The 24,343-nt window shown below is 37.0% G+C and overlaps 2 protein-coding genes and 1 long non-coding RNA gene across 6 annotated transcripts; 1 reads left to right on the forward strand and 2 right to left on the reverse strand.

The window, feature by feature from the left end:
* The first annotated feature begins 4,269 nt into the window (after positions 1-4,269).
* Positions 4,270-7,101, forward strand: LOC142608464 (scarecrow-like protein 30). The gene has a single exon (XM_075780244.1). It carries the CDS (start codon positions 4,737-4,739, stop codon positions 6,891-6,893), a length of 2,157 nt encoding a protein of 718 aa, XP_075636359.1. The 5' UTR covers positions 4,270-4,736; the 3' UTR covers positions 6,894-7,101.
* Positions 7,102-7,875: 774 nt separating this feature from the next.
* Positions 7,876-13,673, reverse strand: LOC142608465 (uncharacterized). 4 transcript variants are annotated; one of them, XR_012839503.1, is made up of 4 exons: positions 13,612-13,649; positions 11,041-11,251; positions 9,326-9,768; positions 7,876-8,452 (listed from the first exon to the last, which is right to left on the reverse strand). It is a non-coding gene; the product is annotated as an uncharacterized LOC142608465 (long non-coding RNA). The 4 variants fall into 4 exon arrangements; XR_012839502.1 differs by having other exon boundaries at positions 11,041-11,371; positions 13,612-13,629; XR_012839504.1 differs by lacking the exon at positions 11,041-11,251 and having other exon boundaries at positions 13,612-13,673.
* A 6,379-nt stretch (positions 13,674-20,052) lies between these two features.
* LOC142606114 (uncharacterized) lies at positions 20,053-20,637 on the reverse strand. Its single transcript, XM_075777516.1, has one exon. The coding sequence runs from the start codon at positions 20,635-20,637 to the stop codon at positions 20,053-20,055; it is 585 nt and encodes a 194-aa protein (XP_075633631.1).
* Positions 20,638-24,343: the final 3,706 nt, after the last annotated feature.

A 24,343-nucleotide genomic window follows, 5' to 3' on the forward strand; every position in this document is an offset into this window, starting at 1 on the left:
TACTCATTTTATGTATTTTTTTTTATTTATAAAAAAAAATCTAAGGGAATATCATTTTTGAATTCCTTAGTTTTGATAAACAAGCTAAGCTTAATCTTATTTCAGATCTATTGCTTGTTTCAGGGAAAACCTTGTGGCCTCAATTGCACACACTGTTTAACTGGATTCAAGTCATCTTTTTTTTTTTTTTTAGTGTGATGGCTGGCATGGTTATACATTGGTCTTAGGATCCGTTTTGATTGGAGATGTGAAAAAGTAGGAGGATAAAACATAGTAAGAGGATAAAAAAGTGGGAGGATAGAAAAAAATTTAATTTCTTTTCTTTTAGTTTGATTGGAAGTGGAAAAGTGAAGAGATAAAAAAAAGTGAGTTTGTATAAATTTATGTATATACCTTTGTTAAAAAATGATACTCAATTAAAACCAAAAAGTGTTAAACAACCAAAAAAAAAAAAAAATCAATCACCTAAATTTATTTAAAAATAAAAATCCTGTAAAAAAATCACATATAAAAAAAAACACACAAAAGAAAGCAAAAGAAAAAAAGAAAAGAATATAAGCATTGGACATGCCTGCCCAATAATAATAAAAAAGAGAATACATAATAGCAAAGTAAACAAGCCATGTGAAATTGCACATGAACATTTTTGTTCAAAAATGGTATGCAATTTATTCTTTTAGTTTTTTCTCTATTTTGAAAAGAAAACTTTTTTATGAGTTTGAAGAAAAAATACATGAGTCTTATAATTTATTTTCCTTCATTTTCAACTAACTAAACACACTACAAAAAAAAATTTCTTCCCATTTTCACTCCAAACTTTACTACCAATTTCATCTGCAAACAAACACTTCAAAAAGCCAGCTACCAAAAGTTTGTGTCATAGAAATGAGCAGCTATCGTAGCTCTCAACCTCAAATCTTATTGGAGAATATGGGTCCGTTTGGATATAACTTATTGTTGAAAACTGAAAACTGAAAACTAAAAATTCTGTAGCAAAATAATTTTTAAATGTGTGAATAGTGATGCAGGACACATTTTTAATAAAAAATTGATAAAAAAATACATGAACAGTGCATGCACAGTATGCATACTGTGCACATGTCCCCTCTGCAGCAAAAAAAAAAGAAAAAAGATCCAAAACGTGGACGCTGGACGCTAGACGTTGAATCCAAACGCCCTCTATATATATATATTTTTTACAATTTTTGTCTTTTAAGTTTTAACTACTAATCTAAAACTGATGTTATTGGAATAATTACTTTACCATTTTAATAAATTATTAAAAAAGGTCGTGCCCTTTCAACTTACTTGGAGAGCAGGAGTAGCATTCGACCGAGTCTCCGCATGCACAGAGAACATGAAACCTGAAACGAAACTGTACTACTGTCAGAATATTTTAATGAATTATGACATGAAATTAAAGTTTGCCTTTGAGATAGATAGTGATGATAAGGACCTACATAAAAGTAATTGACATAATGATTTTTACTGGCAGGGCTAGCTGGTTATATAAAATTCCAGAGGGTCTTAAAAGTCAAGTTAGTCCAAGGTATATATTATAGAAAATAAGAATAAAAAATTTAGTCCAGCTTAAAGAGCCATGCTAGAGGGGATGCATCTGAATCATAGGAGACATAAAAATCCAACATTAATTAGACTGGTCCAGCAGCCACCCACTACACACAAGAAGACAACAGTTTTTAAGCTTTTTTCTCTTTGATTTAGAGGCTTTTAGCAAATGAATACATCATAATTATCTTTTTTTTTTTTTTTTTTAGCTCCAAGGTGCAGGTTCTAGAGTCTATACCAAGAAATAAAGAGAGACTTCAATTGAGACCTTAAAATAATTTGGGATTGATTCAAAGTTTAAGTTATACATGAATTTGGACATCAATTATGTGTGCATAACTTTGGTCTAAAATGGTTCAGCACAAAGTTTTTCTTTTCTTTCTTGTTCTTGTTGAAATTTTCCTTTGATTTAAAAATATAATCAGGATGTGGATAATCCTTGTTTGTCTCAACCAATGAATTTCATGGTCTGGTTAGTCAAAGCCCAAAACAAAATAGAGAGAGTGGGAGAGAGACATAAAGACTTGGGCGATAAGCTAAATAGATTGAGAGGGCGCTCCAAGAAATCAAAGGCAAAGGTATTTAAAGTTTGTGGTCAAAGTTGATGTCATTTGGAGATTAGTCAAATGATACTAGGTGAAGAATGATGGAGGCTTATTTAAAAAGCCGAGGAACACAATTTTGCCGTTATTACCACCAGATGCGGAGCTCAGATAAATCCCACCCCTCTCTTTTTTCTTTTTCTTGTGTGTGTGTGTGTGTGTGTGTGTGTGTGTGTGTGTGTGTGTGTGTGTGAGAGAGAGAGAGAGAGAGAGAGAGGGGAGATAAGTCCAACCCTAGCTAGTGCAGTATTGGAACACTAAATCTTAAAAGAATTTGAAATAATAAAGAGTAAAGCATTAAAATATTAAAGGCTCTTCTTTTTGGAAGAGTTGGGATGTATGTTATAGCTGTGTAAACAATAATTTTTAGTATATAAATAATATTATATGTATTTTTATATATTTTTTTATTTAAAAAATACAAATAATATTATTAGAAAAATCTTACCAAATGAGCTTGTTCCATATGATGAGTTACAAGTAAATGAGAAACAATTTGTATTATTATGCGTAAATTTTATTAGTTTCTTTCACAATGATGGGAACTAAAAATTAGGGAAATTAAAAAAAAAAAACTGATGTTATCATGTAACTAACAAAACTTATTATTAGATCTAACATAAATAATATTTTAATTTAATCGTAGTATCGTAATTTAAAATGATATATATATATATATATATATATATATATATATATATATCTCAATTACATAAAAATGAGTCATAATCATTAAAAATTAGAGAAATTAAAAAAAAAAACTGATGTTGTCATGTAACTAACAAAACTTATTATTAGATTTGACCTAAACAATATTTTATTTAATAGTCATATCATAATTTAAAATGATATATATATATATATATATCTATTACATAAAAGTGAGTCATAATCATTAAAAATTAGAGAAATTAAAAAAAATTGATGTTATCATGTAGCTAACAAAACTTATTATTAGATCTGACCTAAGCAATATTTTATTTAATCGTCATATCAAAATTTAAAATGATATATATATATATATATATATATATATATATCTATTACATAAAAGTGAGTCATAATCATTAAAAATTAGAGAAATTAAATAAAAAAAACTAACAAAACTTATTATTACATTTGAAGTAAACAATATTTTATTACATGTAATCCTATTACTCGAAGAAGTACAATAGGAAAAAATATATATATATATATATTAAAATTTTCTTCAAAGATTTTAGATAGAATTGATTAGATAAAGACATTAAAGCATCTTCAATGGGTTTTTTAAAGCCAATTTTAGAGAGAAAACACCCCAAAACCCCACTCCAACAGCTTTTCCATCTCTATTTTTTAGATTAGAATTGCTAGAGTGCTTCTCTATAAGTAGAGAATACTGTAGCGTTTATTGTTCACACTTTAAATGTTTTTAACTATTATAATAATCAGCTATTGAATAAAGAAATGTTAGAAAATGTGTAGTTATTAAAAAAAGAATAAAGAATGAATGAAAAAAATAATATTTAAATGAAATTGAGAAAATGATAAATAAATCTGTTAGAAAGTATATTTGAAAAAGTAAGTAAGTAAAAGATAAATATCACTGTTCACCCTCCAAATATTATAAAAATTAAAATAAACTACTAAGGATGCTATTAGTTGTAACTATATCAGATAATCAAGGTTTTTAGCTTTATTTATCTACTTCATTACAATCTTTTTTTCTTTTTTTACTTTGCTGACTTTAATCAGTGGCCCGTGAATGGGCCAAACTCATACATCACTCATTCAAATAAAAATATCTAATAAATCCTGCGTTCACATTGGACTTTGGTCAAATGAATTGTTGATCAAGAATCGAAACACACAATCTTCATCTGATATGTTCAGAGTACATTAACATTATTGGATTGGGTTCCGGTCCAATTGCTAAATGCAATTGCACCGTGCAATTCACCCAAGTCCTTCATAATTATTATTCATTATTATAATTTTTTTATTTACTTTTTTATTTTTTATTTTTAATGGTTAAAATTTAAAGTTATTTTTTGTAATTTTAATTCTCAACCATCAGTACCAATTGCATGCGCTAAATTGCAACTAATCTCAATCCAACATTGTTCCTCTTTGCTCCAACATACTGACAAAAGATTTCTGATAAAAAGGGCTGGCGGCTTGCTTTGTCTCACTTTATGTGTGCTTCCCAGAAGGTTCAGTACCACTACTATCCAGATCATAGCTCTATATAGCGCCTAATCATCTTCCACCTCTTTTCAGATACTCTTTGTTTCACTACACTGATATCTGATATCTCCTAGGGACTCCTCTACTTCTTTTTTGACTTGTATCGTTAACTTCAAGATATTCTTCTTTGTTTTGTTTTTTCTTTTCCCCCCTCTGAAAGTCCGTCTCAATTTGTCTTGCAATTCTGCTGCTGCCACAGACTTGTATAGTTTCTCTTATCTTTCAAGCTTCTTTATTAGCCACAGGTTTCAGGGACTTTGATATTTCACTTAGATTTCTTTGAAGTCAAATTCTTTTATTTGATATTTCACTTAGATATCTTTGAAGTCAAATTCTTTTATGGATACCCTTCTTGAAGAACTCCAAGGTCCTGAATTCATGAATATGAATTCATTCAACCATGGCTCAGCTACACTACGTTCAAAACAAGATCTTGCAAACAGATTTAAAGTCAACCATGAATTCTTCCAAGAGCCTTTCCTTCCAACTAATCCACTTCAGGATTCTGGTGATGATTCAAGTCCATCTTCAACTGGCACCAGCCTGGAGGGAGATCCAGCAGATAGTGGTGAAATTCCCAATACCATTATTCTCAAGTACATAAACGAGATGCTTATGGAAGAAAACTTGGAGGCTAAACCCTGCATGTTGCAGGATTGTCTGGCCCTCCAGGCTGCTGAAAAGTCATTCTATGAAGTCCTTGGTCAGAAATACCCTTCATCCACTGATCAATTATATCCTTGTTTTGATCAAAGCATTGAGAGCCCAGATGGTTATTTTGATGGGAGCAGCAGTGTTGATAGCGGCAACAGCTATACTATTACTAGTGCTGACAATCTGGTTGAATCCAATTGGATTTATGATCAGGGTGAATCCAAATCCTTTTCTATGCAATCTTCTGCTATTGACTCTTCAGGATACGCCTTTCTGCTACCGGATTCATTCAGTGAAAGACAGCCAGTTGAGTCCCATCCACACAGAAATCATGAAATCATTGATTTGGAGAGCAGCCCATCAGTGTCTCCAAAGCAAACCACAGATGCTGCGGAAAACGCAGACATGAATAGGAGGCACACCTCACCAAATGGGTCAAGTAGAAGGAAAAATCGTCAGCGTGAGGATTCTGACGATCTAGAAGAAGGAAGGAGCAACAAACACTCAGTGAATTATGCAGGAGATTCTGAGTCACTAGAGATGTATGATGAAGTATTGCTTTGTCCCGGTGGAATCCGCGATTCGAAATCATGTGCTTTTCGTGACTCTTCAGGAAACGGAGCAAGCAAAAAGTTGCAGCAGAACGGGGATTCAGGAGGATCTAATGGAAAACCAACACGTTCGAAAAAGCAAGGTAACAAAGGTGGAGAAATAGTAGACTTTTGGGGTCTGCTAACTCAATGTGCACAAGCTGTGTCAAGCAGCGACCAAAGAACCGCAAATGAATTACTCAAGCAAATAAGGCAGCACTGTTCTCAGTTCGGAGATGGAAACCAGAGATTAGCCCATTACTTTGCTGAGGCCCTTGAAGCACGCTTGGCTGGCACCAGGGTGTCAATGCATCCCATTGTGAGCAATGGGACATCTGCTATTGATATCTTGAAAGCTTATAAGGTATACATTACTGCATGCCCTTTCAAAAGGATGTCAAATTTCTTTGCTAATAGAACAACTATGAAACTAGCACAGAAAGCACCAAGGCTTCATATTATTGATTTTGGCATTCTCTATGGTTTTCAATGGCCTTGCCTCATCCAACGTCTCTCTGAAAGGCCTGGCGGAGCTCCTAAGCTTCGGATAACGGGAATTGAGCTTCCCCAATCAGGCTTTCGGCCTACAGAAAGGGTCGAGGAGACAGGGCGTCGCTTGGAAAATTACTGCAAGAGATTCAATGTCCCATTTGAGTACAATGTGATAGCACAGAAATGGGAAACTATTAAATTGGAGGATCTCAAAATTGATAGGGATGAACTAACAGTTGTTAACTGTTTATTCCGGTTAAAGAACATTCCTGATGAAACAGTAGCAATGAATAATCCAAGGGACACTGTCCTAAAGCTGATCAAGAAAATCAATCCAGATTTATTCATGCATGGGGTCGTTAATGGAACATACAATGCACCCTTCTTTGTCACGCGATTCAGGGAGGCATTGTACCACTTCTCTTCTTTGTTTGACATGTTTGATGTCAACTTGCCTCTTGAAGATCCTGAGAGGTTGCGGTATGAGAAAGAGGTAGTTGGAAAGGAAGCCATGAATGTCGTAGCGTGTGAAGGTTTGGAAAGGATTGAAAGGCCAGAGACCTACAAGCAGTGGCAGGTCCGGAACTTGAGGGCTGGGTTCAGGCAGGTCCCATTAGACCAGGAACTCGTGCAGAAAGTGAAGAAAGCAGTGAAGTCAGAATTTCATAAGGATTTTGTTGTGGACGTGGATGGTCAGTGGTTGCTACAAGGATGGAAGGGGCGTATTATCTATGCTCTTTCTTGTTGGGAACCTGCTTAGAAGTTCCCATCAATTAAAAAAGAAAAAAGAAAAAAACATGCTTAGAAGTTTTGTATAGTATTGCTATTCCTATGTTTTTTTTTTTGGTTGTCTTTTGGCATAGTCACTAATTGCTCTGGATGTTCAAGTACTGATGCTTGGTTTGTTGCTATCCCAGACAATATAACAACGAATTATTGTATTGCAATCAATATTTCCTTTTTGTTGAGTTCATGAGTTCAATTGCAATATTGTTCATAGCCATAAGGTAACCCCCTTCATGGATTCAAGCCTCCAAGGCATACTCAACAATTTGTCCTTTTTTTCTTTTCCGGGTAGCACATATTCCACTGTTTAAGACTCGAGGCAACGGGTGTGATAATCTGAGCAGCAAGCTACATCAAAATGGCATCAGGAATCTTAATGTCCTTTTTACCTATTAGGTAGGGGTGGGGGACGATGATAGATGAGCAACCCATGTTAATCTATAGTATTGTACTTTTGTCATCTAGACTTTTCATTCTTTCATTCTAATACGACACAAAATGCTTCAAGCAAATTATTTCTCAATGCAAGCTATGCCATGTACTAATAATACCAGAACACAATAAATAATGCAAAAAGTCTTATTATTAAGTAGCACTGTCTGATTCTTCCAATGCAAAGAGTCTTATCATTAAGTAGCACTGTCTGATGAAGAAAACTTGAGTTCGAATCTCTTTCCCTCACTTGTTGTAAACAACGTGAACAAAATTAAAGCGGCAAGATACTATGCAAAGGGTAGACTGAAAACAGTATTGATTCATTCATTAATGCAAGAGGAGAGGAGTGGCAAATCTTCTGTAAACTATGAGCATTTACCTCAGGGTTTCTTTAAGGTAAAAGAAAAACAAAAAAGGTGCAGAAGCTTTAAAATGACCTCATTCATAGCAACAAAACAGCAGGCTATTTGAGTGGTTAATAGAAAATTATGAATAACGCAAAACCAGATAGAATGCCCATCAAATATGTTGGAAGTGGTTAATGTGCTATTCAACACTACATTTGTAACGAAAAAAAAACTAGTACAGTTTAATAGTTTATCAATATCTGAATATTCAACTGTAGTCATTAGTGGAGATGTTATATTGCCCTAAAGCCTACACACTAAATTCTGAAAGGCTTGAAAGAAGCAAGAGCTAAATTCCACCTTCTAGAATTAATGACTAGTTAAGAAAATATCATTAATAAAAGAGATATTAATTCAATTTTGGGAAGCAAATAAAAAAGAAATTCAAACAATTGTGAACTTGAATAACTAATATATTCATCATCTATTGTTTTGACTTGGCGGTCTAAGAACATTCCATTCCAGCTTTTCACCTCTTCGATTCTTGAAAGATCCTTTACCATTACTCATTTACTTGATGATGATTGTTGATTGCCTTAGAACATTTTTTGGTGATATATTTGGGTATTATGTTTCAGATATCACTTCATACTTCTTCTTCTTTTTTTTTTCTTTTGAGGCCCCATTAGCATCAAAACTCAATTTTTCAGTGTTCGAGCACCATGCTTCATCCATTAATGATCCATTTTCTCTGTAAAATTCAAATAGAAGGAAAAAATATCAGATGTATCAACATTGCAAATAAGAATATTTTGGAATACATTTTTCACTAGGCATGTGTGCAAGCACATAGTCTAAATCTTATTTCAGATCTCTCATTATCTATTTGGCTGCATGGATTTATTCAAATTTTATGTACTATTGACAAATATATCTATATAATAAGTCTGTATGGAAGATAGTCAGCACCAAGATCTCCCTAGAAAGCTTCAAAACTAGAATAAACTTTGTAAGAAACTACTTTCTGTAAACCAATTAAAATGGGTAATACAAGATGTACACCTTCAAATATCTTCAGACCTGCGAAATGAACTTCATATGAAATTTTACTGAACTCAGAAAAAGTACGCAGACTAAGTACATTCCAAAAGTATAACCATCCAACCCTTCTGAGGGGGAGAAAATTATATAAATGATGCAAACTGGGTACAGTAAATTGGCACAATTTTCACTCCAATGAAAACAAGAGCAAGTAATCCATATGAATTCAATTTTTTCAGAACTAAAGGATGTCTGCTAATTTGATCCATTGATTCACTCACTTATTTTATGAAATGACCAAACAATCTGAACTTCACTCAACAAAGCATTATGCCTTCCATCCCATCTAAGGATTCTTGTTTTTCCATTTTTAGTGGCACTACAGTTTCAATATTCAAATTATTGGACTCAGCAACATTGATAGCAGCAGAAACGCAGCATGCAATAACAGAGTTTTGTAACAATTTGCTCAACCCAATTGGAGAAAAATATCATCTTTTATGCAAAGTTTCTAAACTTTAGTGACATATTTGTACGAATAACAAAAGTCAATATCATTACATAATTTGAGAAGTCAACCCACCTCAAAGATATTCCACTTTGACTACCAGAAGAAGTGGAAGACACTGGCTTTGCTGCTGCTTCATTCAGGTTCTACCACCACATGGCATTGCATGAGGAGAACAAAAGCTAAAGGAGAAGCACAGGAGGTGAATAGTCATTGGATATTTGAGGTTACTTGACCTTTGCGTGAGGAGAACAGAAGCCAAAGGAGAAGAACAGGAGGTGAATACTGAAAAGTCATAGGATATTTCAGGTATCTTGACCTTTCTACTCGCATCAATAGAAGGATTAAAACTTTGAAATGGCATGCAACCTATAATTGCTCCAGGATGGGGATCGCCCTCCGTCATTGGATATTTGAGGTCACTTGACCTTTGAGTGAGGAGTACAGAAGCCAAAAGAGAAGAACAGGAGGTCAATAGTCATAGGATATTTCAGGTAACTTGACCCATCATGACCACACTGCAACAAAACAGATAGTCATTCAATTGGAATAAAGCAAAATATGAACAAAAGCATGTTGCAAAATAGAAGTAAATAAGCAGCTTCAGTAGGTTGTTGCAGCTGTTCTATTATCCACAGAATCCATTGCTTGTATCTAAGTTTCCCATTATGTGTTGAATATTACAGGACATCAAATATATATAGGCTGCTCTTACTTTACTAATGGATACTGTAGAACATTTTGCATGTCACCAACCCTTTTTCTTTTCTGAAATAGTAAACAAATTGCTCCTTTTTTGTAACATTAAAACTCAATAGTCTGCAGTTGTGTGATATATGTCCAAAATGTAATTTCAAAAATATTGTATGAAAGTGAATTTAACCTATATCATTCAAAAGCCTTCAAAACACCAAGAAATTTCATTCTCAGTCATTGCTACACCATCCACAAAGAGCTCAACTGATCAGGTATATATAAAATCTAAATGAAAAGGCTACAACTATTTCAAACACTGCTAAGAAATCTGTGTCACCAATCACCATCCCCAAAATGGTGGGGTGCACAAATAATGGTTATGGTCTACCAATATCTAAGAACCATGACCACGGACATAACACGGGACACAGAAATTCTTTAAAAATTAGGACAATACAGCAGGGACATATCAATTAATTAATAAATATATACTTTTAGGTCTATTTTCAACGCATATTTTACGTTTATTTCAGTTTCTAGAAATGAGTAATAACCATCAACATTTTTAAAAAACATATCTAAAATTAATTTAAAGAATAATAGATAACAAAAAGTGCATTGATAACCATTAATGATGTTTAAAGTATAAACCAAGAGTACAAATAACCTACAAACAATTCAACTAAAAATAATAATAATAAATGCAACTATTAGGCCACTAATGCTACAATTACATAGTGATAATAATTTAAAAAAATTATAATTAAACTATTAAGCTATTAAATTATTAAACTAACAAATTTTTTACATTTTCATGTTTACTATTTAAATGGCCTCACTGAAAAGCTTTTTTTTTTTTTTTAATTTTTTAATAAATTTTCAGTTAAAAAGAAAATGCTTACTCTTAAAAAATTATTCACAACTTGACAGCAAAAAAAAAAAATGTGACTAATGGGTTAGTTGGGTTAACTTGGCTAATTGCATAATGGGTACCAAAGGACCTTGTTTAGGACTCAGAAAAAATAGTTGAGTAATGAAGTAAAAGGAAGAGTATGGATCTAATGGGGAGCTAGCAGTGAGATGCTGCAGCTTACAGTAATGCGACCGTTGATGTGCTTGTCGAGGATCACCGTGGCCTCCTAGAGCTGAAAAAAGTAGGAGAAGAGATTGCAGAGGCCCTCAGTGGTGGTGTTTCAGCCAAGCCCATGGATGAAGAGATTCCGCTAAAGCATCCGAGTTCGTCAGGGATCAGCAAACCAGTATAGGTCTCAGGAGCGGATCCTTTTTTTTTTTTGGCCATCATGTCTTGACCATGTCCAAAATTTAACAAATTATTATTATTATTTTCACTGGACACACAGGCAGCCGTGTCTGAGGCGTCCATGTTCAAACATGGACAAGCTTTTTTTTTTTTGTCCATGCTCCCTAGATAAATATATACAAGAGAATTTTTTCAGAAATAAATAGCAGGGATTGAATAGTGTGTACATGTTCATGTATGAATTTTCCCATTTTTGAAACCATGAGTGATCCCTATCTATCAACTTTGTCTTTTTCCTAGTTGAGAAATGAAGGGTCATCTCATTATACATTTATGGATGCTAAAAATGTAAGAACAAAAGGTGAAAGCAGGTGCTGCTGCCTGACATAAGCTAGAACTGTTAAGAAGATTTCATGGAAAACTAACATTCTCATCGATCCAACTAGGTAGAGAATAAAATCCCATGATTGATATCCTTAAACCATGGGAGTTTGTCCTAGAAATCTTCAGATAGCATGATTAGTTAAACTTGTAACCTGCATATCCTCATAATGTAGTCCCACAAAAACACTTGAAATGTGCAAGAGTTCTTATTGATATTTCCGGTATGGTTTGAAGCCTGAAGAGAAAAGTTAATTTAGAAGTCAACATGGTCTACAATCTGCATCTCTTTCTCCAACCCTCACCCCCCTTTCAGATAGAGCTTCTTACATTATTAAACTTACATCTCATACAAACTTGAAGAAAAGTGGTGTAACATAGGGTTGTCAATTAGCAAATTTGTACCACCTATGCAGCCTATAGATTACAGTGAGAAAAAAACAAGCATATTGAAAAAATTGATGCATCTTCTGGTGGTTATGTCTGCTGTTACATAATCACATTTTGGGCTCATCATGATCACTTTTTACCATATGATCCAACATACTATTTCAGATGTTTGACTACATAACATGTATAGTATCAAGGTAAGCCTCTAAAACAGCGCACAGAAATCATTGCATCTGACATTGTGAATCTTCAACTTACAAAGCTTATGGCCTTAAAACCAATACATAATGTGTTTGGTATATGGCATAAGGGTTCTTAGTCTACAACTTCAAGGGGCTTAGCTTGACATCTAAGAAGTCTTTATTGGCATCATAAGGCCTTTGGTTTTAGGCCTTAAAAAGAATCTCAATTACAGCATCTAATACAAGTAGGCTAAGGCCATCTGTATTGACGAAAGCATAAGGGTATTCCTCCACACACCAAAAAAAAAAGCCACTTCAAAGTGACAGCTTATACATGGGACAACAAAACCTGCTAAATTGCAGTTATCAACCATATTACACAATCAACAAATCCTATAATCTTTCAAGATTTCAGAAACCAGATAGGAAAACAATGCCTAAATCCATTTTTACATGCATGACTACACATCAAGCAAATATTCAAGAAGCAAAACAACAGAGAGCCCTTTATAAAATTATAGCAAGGAATAAAAATGAAGGAAAAGTACCAATCAAGTTTATAGTTTTACAGAGCTTGAATTTGATAGCAAACATAAAAATTGGATAAAATATTAAAATAACATTAATTTTCAAACAATATAATTAGTAGTTAAGTTTTACAAACTATATTTTTTACTAGCATCTCGAGTCTAAAAGACTCGATTTTGGGCTATAAATCGAGTCTTTAATGCTCGATTTTTATAGTCTGATTCTATCTGATGTGACATTTTTTCCACGTGGCGACTACTTGAAAATCGAGTCTCTAAAACTCGATTTCCAACCAAAAAAATATTTCCTCTGCCTTCATTTCCCAGAGCACCACCACCACCAAAAAAAAAAAAAAAAAAACGAACAGCCCACCTGGGTCGCACGCCCAGGCCACCGCGCGCCCTGGGTCGCGCGCCCAGGCCGCGCGACCTGGGCGCGCGGTGGCCTGGGTCGCACGCCCAGGCCACGTGACCCAGGCGTCCGCGCGCCCTGGCCGGGGGCGCACGCCCAGGGCGCGCGACCCAGGTGGGCTAAGTGCGTTCATTTTTTTTTTTTTTTTGGTGGTGGTGCTCTGGGAAATGGAGGCAGAGGAAATATTTTTTGGTTGTAAATCGAGTCTTAGAGACTCGATTTTCAAGTAGTCAGAATTAGACCATAAAAATCGAGCATTAAAGACTCGATTTATAGCCCCAAAATCGAGTCTTTTAGACTCGAGATGCTAGTAAAAAATATAGTTTGTAAAACTTAACTACTAATTATATTGTTTGAAAATTAATGTTATTTTAATATTTTCTCCATAAAAATTGAAGGAATACCCAGATGAATTAAAGCAAAGCCCAGTTCAAATCTCAAGTGGGTTTGTCTAAATTTCGCAAATAGAAGCTAGTACAGGAAATAAGAGCAAGTTTTGAATTTTGTTATACCTCAAGAGTGCTGGTGAGCTCCGAACTCCGGGCTTGACCATTTTAGGCTCATGGACAAGTTCTTTTGGAATTTTCTTTCCAAATACCATTAAATATCAAAAAATTTAGTTAGTTGTCACGTTTCAAAATAATGTTGTAAACTAGCATCTCGAGTTTTAAAAACTCGATTTTCATGATAAAACTCGAGTTTTTAAGTCTCGATTTGTAAGCGGTAGAACCTAATGGGGAAGAAAATACACGTGGAAATCCACGTGGAACTCGAGTCTCTAAGACTCGAGTTTCACTTCTTCTTCCTCACTCGGTCAGACTTCCTGCAGATCAAACTCAGAGAATCGCCTACTGTTCTTCCTCTGTTCTTCGTCCCTGTTCTTCTTTGTCGTGCAGATCAGACTCAGATCGTCCAATCGCCCACTCAGATCTGTTCTTCGTCTCTGTTCTTCGTCGTTGTGCAGGTCAGACTCAGATCGTTCCTTTCTTCGTGCAGGTCGTCGTCGTCTCCATCTTCTTCAGATCCAGTTTTCTCCAGGTCGTTGTCTTCTTCTTTTTAATCCGGATCTTCTTTTCCTTGTCTTCTCCGCTTTTCTCCTTCTGCATCTGGAAATTTGCTTCCATGGAACTCGAGTCTCTCAAACTCGAGTTCCACGTGGCTAAATTCTTCCACACCAGCAGTAGAACTCGAGTTTGAGACGATCGATTTTTGTCATTGATCTCGAGTTTTTAAAACTCGAGACGCTACTTTCCAAATTCCTTTGAAACTTTCGTTAACTTATTATATTCTTTCTCCCTAGTGCGTTAGCTTGCAAATTCCCCCAGTTCTTTTGTTGTTTACTACTTGGAAGTGAGAAGCACTGGACGCTTCATAAGAAGGGGGGCCGTTAGCCCGTTACGTTAGACATGGCAAACGACAGGTCGGGTCAAAACATGTAGTCTTAAACGGGTTGGAAGCAGGGACGGGTTAATGAGTTTTGGTTACAACTTGCAAGGGCTTTTCTATCACTTCTCCGTTGGCTACTCCCCTTTTACAAAGGAAAGCAAAGAATACCACTTTATTTACCATTAATATTTGTTTTTGATAATCGAGGGAAAAATGTGTGTGTGGTTTGCTTCTAAAAAAAGAGAGATAATTATCCTACATTATTTTGTGACAAAGTTTAGTTACAAAATTAATTATAACCTTAAAATACAACTGATGATACACGGAAAATCAATAAGCTGAATGCTCTGGGCTTTAGTAGACTAGTGATTACTTGGAAGACCTGAAAAGGAAAAGACATAAGATCAAAGGAGACTGGGATGAACCAGCCAAGAACCCTTCGATGTTTAAGTTAGTTTTTTCTCTAGGATTCAGGAATTCCAACCTTTTAGGAGTAGTGAAATCTTACTTTTATTTGATGTGGATGAGTCCTTATATAGTGGGTTTTGGAGTAGTTACTTGTCTTGGTAACTTCCCCAATATTTATGGAAGTTATAAGATTCAGACTTAATTTCAAACTTAACTTCCACAACTGCTATATAAGTTAGAATGTTCAATCTTATCTCCTATAACTGCCATTGGAAGTTAAGTATTAGTAGCGATAAACAAGGGTTTTGTTCATGTTTCAAGATAGTAGCACGTGGTCCGAATTACAAGCTTTTGTAGATAAATCAATTTTTGGAAATTTCCTATGTGTTGGGGGGTCGTCCAGACACTTTTTCTATGGACAACCCTTACGTCCATAGACAACCTCCTTATGTCCATAGGCGACCATTTTACTTTGAACTAGCCTTTGGCTCTAGATGACTCTTATGCACGAACTGGAGATGGTTCGATTTTTAGTTCCCCATCAGTTGCCCCCTTGTCCAATGGTTGTCCAGACTACTGTTGAATGTACTGTTGACTTTCGACGCGTGTCATTATTTCAGTGGTTAAATGTTGTGCCACGTGTCATCATTGCCTTGGTCGAATTTGACTGTTCCAGATCATGCCACATGTCATAATCTTGTTGGTTAGCTTGTCGCGTCGATTTAATTTTTTGTGGAAAAGGCCACGTGGCGTCTTCTAATTGGTTGCACTATTCCAGATGCCAAATCTCACTGCCTATAAATAGTAGAATTCCTCTCCTACCCTTCACATTTTCAAAATTTTCTCCTTTGACATTTGTCGTCCAACGCCTTCGTTTAGGAGTCTTCCTGCATCTTTAGGCCTCCTTCGTTTAGATCCAGGTATTATCTTCTTCCTCGTCTTTAGGCTTTCCTTCACTAGTTTCTTCGAGATGTCCTCGTCTAGCAATAATGTTGATAAGGAGATAGACGAATATCATGACAATACTAGTTATAGTGGTTCTAGTAGTGATGATAGTAGTAGGAGTAGCAATAGTAGTATTGGAGGGAAACCACGGACGAGCAACACACGTCTGGCATTCCTGGGGTCCCTTTGGAGGTTTTTTAGGAACAGCTTAGGACGAGGGCAGCTCCTAGGTTACAAGCTGGCACCTCGACGAGTGTTCCTCCATCCACTGATTTAGATGAGGTAGAGACCGTGTACAGTTGTGTTGTAGGCGTCCATTCCAAGATGGATGAAAAAAGATTTGCTTCCCATAGGAGTTGGTATCAAATTCCAGATGACCTTAACCCTAGGTTAGCCATCCAAGGGGAATGGTGTTGTAACCCTCGTCTTGGAATAGGTGTTTATGAAGCTTACCTTCTAGGGGGACTTAGGTTACCTCTCAAATCAATGCATTCGCTAGGGAGTTACTTACTAAGTTAGGTTTAGGAGTATGTTAGTTTAATCCCAATGCATAGAGGTTGGTTGTCTTTATGCAAGTTTTGTGGAAGGAAGTGTTTGAAGGGGATCGTCCTCTCACTGTGGACGAGTTCCTCTATTGCTACAAGCCCTCAGAGATGAGTCAATCTCTTGGTTTTTACCAGTTCATAGCCAGGGGCAAAGACTGTAGATTGATAAAGTCCTTTTTAACGTCTGATATAAACTAGAAGGCAGAGTTTTTCTTCGTCTCTGGTTTTTGGGCTGGACACCCTGTTGAGGTTGGCAGGGATCCATTTGCCCCTATACTGAAGAGATAGAGAACCTTCGTCCAGAAGGTATTTTTTTCCCTATTCAATATTTTATCTTTTTTATAATCGTCTAACCCCTTTCCTTTTTTTTTTTTTTTTTTAAAGTTGTCAGACGCTGTCCTTGAATAGATTCCATCTTAAGCGCGTCCAAAGAGCTCGTCTATACGTTGACAAGAGTTTTCATTCATTAGTCACCCTTAATCGTCTTGTGACTTGGGGACTTGGTTCTGAACCCTCTCCTAAAACTATAGCCCACTAACTTACTGTTTGTAGACGTAAGTTTTTTTTTTTTTTTTTAAAGAAATTGTTTGAATATTATCTTTTAATCAATTCTAACATTTTTCTTTTCAGTGATGACAACCATGAAAGAAAATAAAGGAAAAGGGGTGGTAGTGAATGAGGAAGCCTTACCAGAGACGGAGTCCCAGCCTTGTCCTTCTGTTGGGGATAAAAGGAAGAATTTATCAAAGATAGTTGACTTGGAAAATCTTCCAAGTCGTCGAAAGGAAAAGAAGGCGAAGCATAAGTCGTCCAAACCTGGGGTCGTCAAGCCAGGCCTCACTGTCCCTTTTACCTCCCAATAGCCGTCCATCCAAATTCATGATGTAGACTCGTCTGAACCTGTTGGAGTTACTCCATCCATAGATACTACTCCTACTTCATCTCAGCCTCCTTCAAGAGTTCCCATGAACCTTGTTGAAAATAAGGATTTGGCTTGGGAAAGATTTCAAAAGGTTGTGACTGATGAGGACGTGGTTGCGTGCCATGACATGTCCTTGAAAGAGTTTGAACATTCTGTTGTTCATGACCTTTTCAAGGTATGTAATTTCACTTTTACCTCGTCTTGTCATTTTACACTTTTTCTCGTCTAACAGAAATTTTAACCACTTGTGTAGGCAATGTCAAAGTTCATTGCAGCATTCAAGCAAGCCATAGAGATGGACAAGGGGAGAATCAAGCTTGAGACGAGGATATAGAAGGTTAAGGACGACTGTAGGGGCTAGGTTGAAGTGGTAGGCAAGGCTAAAGACGAGGTCAAAGAACTGAAAAGCCTTTTCGAGGAGCTTAAGGTTGACATCGTCGAGAAGGATACCCATCTTGACCATCTTTAGAAAAGGAATGACGAGCTGGGCACCCTTCTACAGAATGCTAAAAAAGACAGTTTTAAGGAGTTCAGAGCTTCCAGCCAGTTCACGAACCCTCCCGGACACGAACTACACTGCTGGCTTTGAATATTTCCATATGGACACTATAGAACGCTTTGCTGAAGTTGACTTTAGCTCCATCAAACTCCACCTTGGTGCTGTAAGCTCTTTCCTCTAGACGAGTTCTGAAGATTTTAATATTGAGGACAATGCTACCACCCAGCCTGCCTAGGATGAGTCTAAAACTAGAGAGAACACTCCTCAGTAAAAATGTAAAACTTTATCATTTTAGCTTTTTGTTTTTAAGTATGAGGTTCATTGTTTTGGATCATTTGAATTCATCTACGTACATTTTTCTCGTCTATGATTTTTAGGACGAGCTTCCAAACATTTGCCTTTAAGGCTTTACTCTATTAAGGTTTTTTGGATGGTGATCGTCTACCATTTTCTAAACTTTTTATGAATGAATGTTTATTTTTATCACTTTTTATTTACTATTGAACATATTACTGTATGAACGAATTTTCTTTAATTACATCACCCATATTACAATGTTTTAAGTGTGGTCCGTACACTCATGAAGGCATTGAGCTCGTCCATGTTAAGTTTCCTCATGTTCGACGTTTTTACCATTCTTTAAATTTCACAAGTGTAACTCGTCTGACAAAGGGAGTTGTCTTTACCAGCTTTACTTGTTCGGAGATTTGACAGCTAGTTCTAATGCTTGTCCATAGGCTGGACGATTTACAATCATCTTTAAGCAAAACGTTTTCAACTTTTACTCGTCCAAAGATTTTAGACTGTTTTGGCTGGTTACATTTATCCATGGATTTTTGAACATCCTTGCGTGCACGTATTGTCTCGTCCATTAGTTGGACAGATATGCTTTAGGTTTTTCCTCGTCCATTGGTCAGACGAATATACCTTGAGCTTATTTCTCTGCTTTATCCTTATTTTAAGGAAAACATATAGACATTACATCCCCGCATCTAGAGATTTTACTCGTCTAGGGCTTTTAGCCTTCTTGTGGATTAGTTTTGATGAGAAAATCATCATCATGAAAATTGGAAATTCACACAACCTCATACATTGGGAACCCAAACACTACTTACAAAACATCTTCCACAAGTCTTGGCACATTCTTAGAAGCTGGTGCCTTTAGGGAATTAAAGATACATACAAACAAACAAAACAAGTCCATGACTTTGTCTGTAGACATAGACAATGCATAGTTTAGAAACATGCACTTTTAGGGAATTGAAACACAACATATAATACTAATAATAAACACAAGTAATGAAAAGCAACACATAACTTCAACTCGTCTAGGATAATCACAATGTCTAGGATGATCTTGTCCAGAGTGATGCTCGTCTAGGCTGATATCCTACTGGTAATATCTTCTTAAATGCTCAACATCCCAAGGGTGCTCCAGCTTTCTCCTGTCCAGTGCTTCTAAGTAATAAGATCCTTGTCTCTTGCAATTAATAATCCTATAGGGTCCTTCCCAATTAGGTCCCAGTTTTCCATGGGTTAGGTTTCTGGTTGCTAAAGAGACCTTTTTTAGGATGAGGTTCCAAATGTTAAAATGCATGGGTTTCACCATTGCATCATATTGTCTGACCATGAGGTTTTTATACCTTGCTGTCCTTTGCTCCGTGTCCATCCTTACCTCGTCTATCAGATCAAGGTTGAGACGAAGTTACGCTTCGTTATCCTCATCTTGATACTTCATCACCCTGTGGTTTGCCATGTGCACTTCTGCAGGTATCACTGCTTCACTCTCATAGGCTAGTTTGAAAGGATTTTCCCTTGTGGGGGTCCTCATAATCGTCCTGTAAGCCCATAGAATACTTGGTAGCTTGTTTGGCTATACTCCCTTTGCCCCCTCAAGTCGAGTCTTAATGATTTTCAATAAGGATTGGTTTGCAACTTCTGCTTGTCTATTTTCTTGCGAGTGGGAGGGTGAGGAATAATGATTCTTGATTTCAAATTGCTCGCAAAAGTCTCTGAAAGGTGTGTTGTCAAACTGCTGTCCATTGTCAGACACTAGTATCCTAAGTACCCCGAACCTGCATACAATGCTCTTCCAAACGAAGTTTTTGACATTCTGTTGTGTGATCTTGACTAAGGGTTTGGCTTCCACCCATTTAGTAAAGTAATCGATCCCTACTACCAAAAACTTCATCTACCTGGTTCCAAGTTGGAAGGGACCTAAGATATCTAGTCCCCATAGTGCAGAGGGCTATGGGTCCATCATCGGGGTGAGATACTCCGACGGCTGTCTAGGGACGTTTCTGAAGTGTTGACATTGGTCACACACCTTTACATAAGCTTTAGCATCTGCTTGAATAGTTGGCCAATAGTAACCTGCATGGACGACTTTTTGGACTAGCACTCTCGCTCCTGAGTGGTTTCTACATACTCCTTCATGAACCTCCCTCAACACGTAGTTTGACTCGTCCAGAGCTAAGCACCTTAAGTAAGGCTGAGAGAAGCCTCTTTTATATAATACCTCGTCTATGAGGATATACTTAGTAGCTTTGATCCTTAACTTTCTAGCCTCATCCTTGTCCTCCAGAAGCCTTCCAACTTTGAGGTAAACTACTATTGGAGTCATCCAATTTTCTTCTCCTTCAATTTGTTGTACCTCTGGAAGGTCTATGCTTGGAATGTACTGGACTTTGTCATACTCGTCCATAGCCCCTTCTGTCAAAGTTGCCTTTGCCAAAACATCTACTTCCATATTTTCCTCCCTTGCGACTTGAACAAAATTGGCTTCCTTAAATTTTTTGACAAGCCACTTCACCTTACTAAGATACTTCTTCATTCAGTCTTCCTTAGCTTCACACATTCCATTCACTTGATTTATGATTAACTGAGAATCTCCGTGGACGATTACTGACTCTGTCCCTAGGGACTTAGCCGATTTCAATCCTTTAAGGAGAGCTTTATATTCAGCTTCATTATTGGTTGTCTAATATTGTAAACGAGCTACATATTTCAACTTGTTCCCTTCAGGGGATTTTAGTACAACTCCAATTCCTTTGGCATATAATGTGGATGAACCATCTACATAGATGACCCACCTCTGAGCTTCATCAATTTCGTCTAACCCACCTTGGTTGGGAGTGAACTCTACAATGAAATCTGCCAATACTTGAGCCTTTATAGTGCTTCTTGGTTGGTACCTGACATTAAACTCGCTAAGGTCTATGGCCCATTGGATTAGTCGTCTTGTAGTTTCCAAATTGTTCATCGCCTTCTTGAGTGAATGATTTGTCAAGACATTGATGACATGAGCTTGAAAATAATGTTGTAACTTCCTAGAGGCTATGACCAAAGCAAAGACTAGCTTTTCTATCATGGGATATCGTCCTTCCACTCCTCTTAGCGCTCGGCTCATATAATAAACCGGCTTCTGTATCTTTCCTTCTTCTCTAATTAATGTTGAGCTCACCGCATGTGGAGACACTGTCAAATACAAATATAATTCTTCATCTGGTATAGACTGGCTTAGCAGAGGGGCTGTTGTAAGGTAGGCCTTAAGGTCTTGGAAGGCCTTTTGACACTCGTCCATCCATTCGAAGGAATTCTTGAGGACCTTAAAAAATGGTAAACACTTATCAATAGCTTTAGAGATGAATCTATTGAGAGCGGCAACTCGTCTAGTGAGAGATTGAACTTCTTTGATATTTATTGGTGGCTCCATATTCAGTATCGCTTGAATTTTATCAGGATTTGCTTCAATTCCCCTATGTGAAATCATGAACCCAAGAAATTTCCCTGACGAAACTCCAAAAGTACACTTTCTCAGATTCAACTTCATGTTATATCGTCTGAGCGTATCGAAGGTCTCTTGAAGGTCATCCAAATGCTTTTCCTCGTCCAAGCTCTTTACCAACATATCATCTACTTTTTAGGGTTATTCTTGTCCAGAGGAATGACTTCTAGTACTTTAGTGAGCTCCGCGGTAACCCTTCTCTCCTCTATATTCATCGTTTGCACATGCTCGTACATAGCCAACATGGCTAGGTAGCATTCTCTAGCAGCTAACTAATCTCCTTGCACTTGCCCTACTCCATAATCCGTTGGGAATTTGATAGATAAGTGGTAAGTGAATTTCACTGCTTTCCAATTGTTTATAGTTAGTCTTCCAATGATAGCATTGTATGAAGATGAACGGTCTATAAGGAGGAATTCACTTCCTTGGTAATCTGTTGTGGATATGCTCCTACCACCACAGGTAATGTAATAGTGCCCACGGGTTGCACTTTCATCCCTCCAAATCCTATCAAGGGCGAATTTACTAGACGGAGTTGATCTCGTCCAAGCCTTATTTGTTAGAAGGCAGGATAATATAAGATGTCCGCCGAACTCCTATTGTTTACCAACACCCTTCTAGTTGTATAATCAGCGATGAGTAAAGTGATGACGATTGCATCGTCATGTGGGTGGTGAACCCTTTCAGCGTCCTCGTTCGTGAATGTAATGGCTTTCTCATCTTCCCCTCTCATCCTTAGGGGTTGTCTAGAGAGTTGGACATTTCGTACCACCTTCAGGTACGTCTTCCTTAATTTGGACGATTACACTACTGAGGTTCCTCCTATAATAACTCTTATTTCTCCAAGTAGGGGCCGCGACGACTCTTCTACCTTTCCCTTCAACTTCTTGTCCTTGTGATCTTGTCCAAGAAAGCTCCTTAATTTTCCTTGCTTGATGAGATTCTTTATCTGCTGCTTCAAGTCAAAACACTCGTCTGTGTCATGCCCGTGATCTCTATGAAAGTGGCAATACTTGTTCCTATTACGCTTGTTGGGATTTCCATTCATTTTTTTTGGCCACTTCAAGGATGGGTCGTCCTTGATTTGCATAAGTACTTGGTCAAGCGGAACATTCAAAGGTATATAATGCTGATTTCATCTTGAGGACGAACTTGCCTTCTTGCTATCTCTGTCCTTCCTTTCTCCTGCTCTAGCATTCTTTGAGCAAGGGTCTTGTTCCAAATGACGTTGGAACTCTGCTTCCATTTGTTCTACCTTCTTCCTCTTTTTGGTGATAATCCCGTCTTCTGCATTCATGGTCTGTGGTTCTTGTTCAGAAAGCTTGTGTATGAATAAATCTACACTAACTCCATTGTAAAAGGCTGCTAACAACAGCTTGTCGTCCATCTCGTCTACTGTCAAGGCTTTCCTATTGAAACAAGTAATGAAGAACTGCAAACTTTCATTGTCCCCTTGCGTTATGGTCAACAGACTGGACGAGGAGCGTTTATACCTTTGTCCTCCGGTAAAGTTGTTGACAAACAATTTACTCAACTCCTCAAAAGAACCAACAGTATTCGGAGGTATTTTGCTGAATCACAATCGTGCTGGCCCCTTAAGGGTAATTGGGTAGGCCCTATACATTATCTTATCGGGAACTCCTTGAAGGTGCATTGTGGTCTTGAAAGTTGCAATGTGGTCACATGGATCGCGCGTTCCATCATAAGAGTCCAAGAAGGGCATCTTGAATTTGGAAGGCAAGGGATGTTGATGGAAGCTATGAAGGGGGAATCAGTTTGATGAACTAAGTCTTCTACAGGATTTGCTCTTCTCATATTCTCCCTCATCTCGTCCATGACCTTCCTCATTTGAACCATCTCCCTCTCCAAGTGTGGCACCCTTCGTGAAGCAGTACCCCTTGAGTGGCTCTCATGTTCAACATTTTCTCCTTCCCTACTCCTTGACTTTGGGCTTGTTCTTTCACGCATCTTTCATGACGTTGTCTCAAATTGATCTCCCTAGTCAACTCTTGATTCTGACGGGTTAACTCTGCCATGGTGGCTGCCATGGACTGCATTTGTTGGATGGAAGGTGATTGCATGACAGGTGTTGACTAGCGATCGCAATTAGGATGACTAGAAGCGTTTCCACTCTCCTGATGGCCTGGACTAATGGCCATTGACCTTGTCTGGACCATACAACTTTTTGTCCAAGAAATATAATTTGTAGAGTACAAATTGAACTTCCCACAAATGACGCCAACTGATGATGCACAGAAAATTAGTAGACTGAATGCTCCGAACTTCAATGGACTAGTGATTGCTTGGAATGCCTGAAAATGAAAAGACACAAGATCAGAAGAGACCGGGGTGAACCAGCGAAGAACCCTCCGATGTTTAAGTTAGTTTTTTCTCTAGGACTCAAGAATTTCAACTTTTTAGGAGTAGTGAAATCTTACTTTTATTTGATGTGGATGAGTCCTTATATAGTGGGCTTTGGAGTAGTTACTTTTCTTGGTAACTTCTTTGGAGTAGTTACTTGTCTTGGTAACTTTCTGAATATTTGTGGAAGTTATAAGATTCAGACTTAACTTCCACAACTGTTATAGAAGTTAGAATGTTCAATCTTATCTTCTATAATTGCCATTGGAAGTTAAGTACTTAGTAGCGATAAACAAGCGTCCTGTTCATGTTTCTAGATAGTAGCACGTGATCCGAATTACAAGCTTTTGTAGATAAATCTATTTCTGGAAATTTTCTAAGTGTTGGGAGG

This window comes from Castanea sativa, chromosome 8 (genome assembly GCF_040712315.1).
Source record: "Castanea sativa cultivar Marrone di Chiusa Pesio chromosome 8, ASM4071231v1".
Taxonomy (NCBI): Eukaryota; Viridiplantae; Streptophyta; class Magnoliopsida; order Fagales; family Fagaceae; genus Castanea; species Castanea sativa.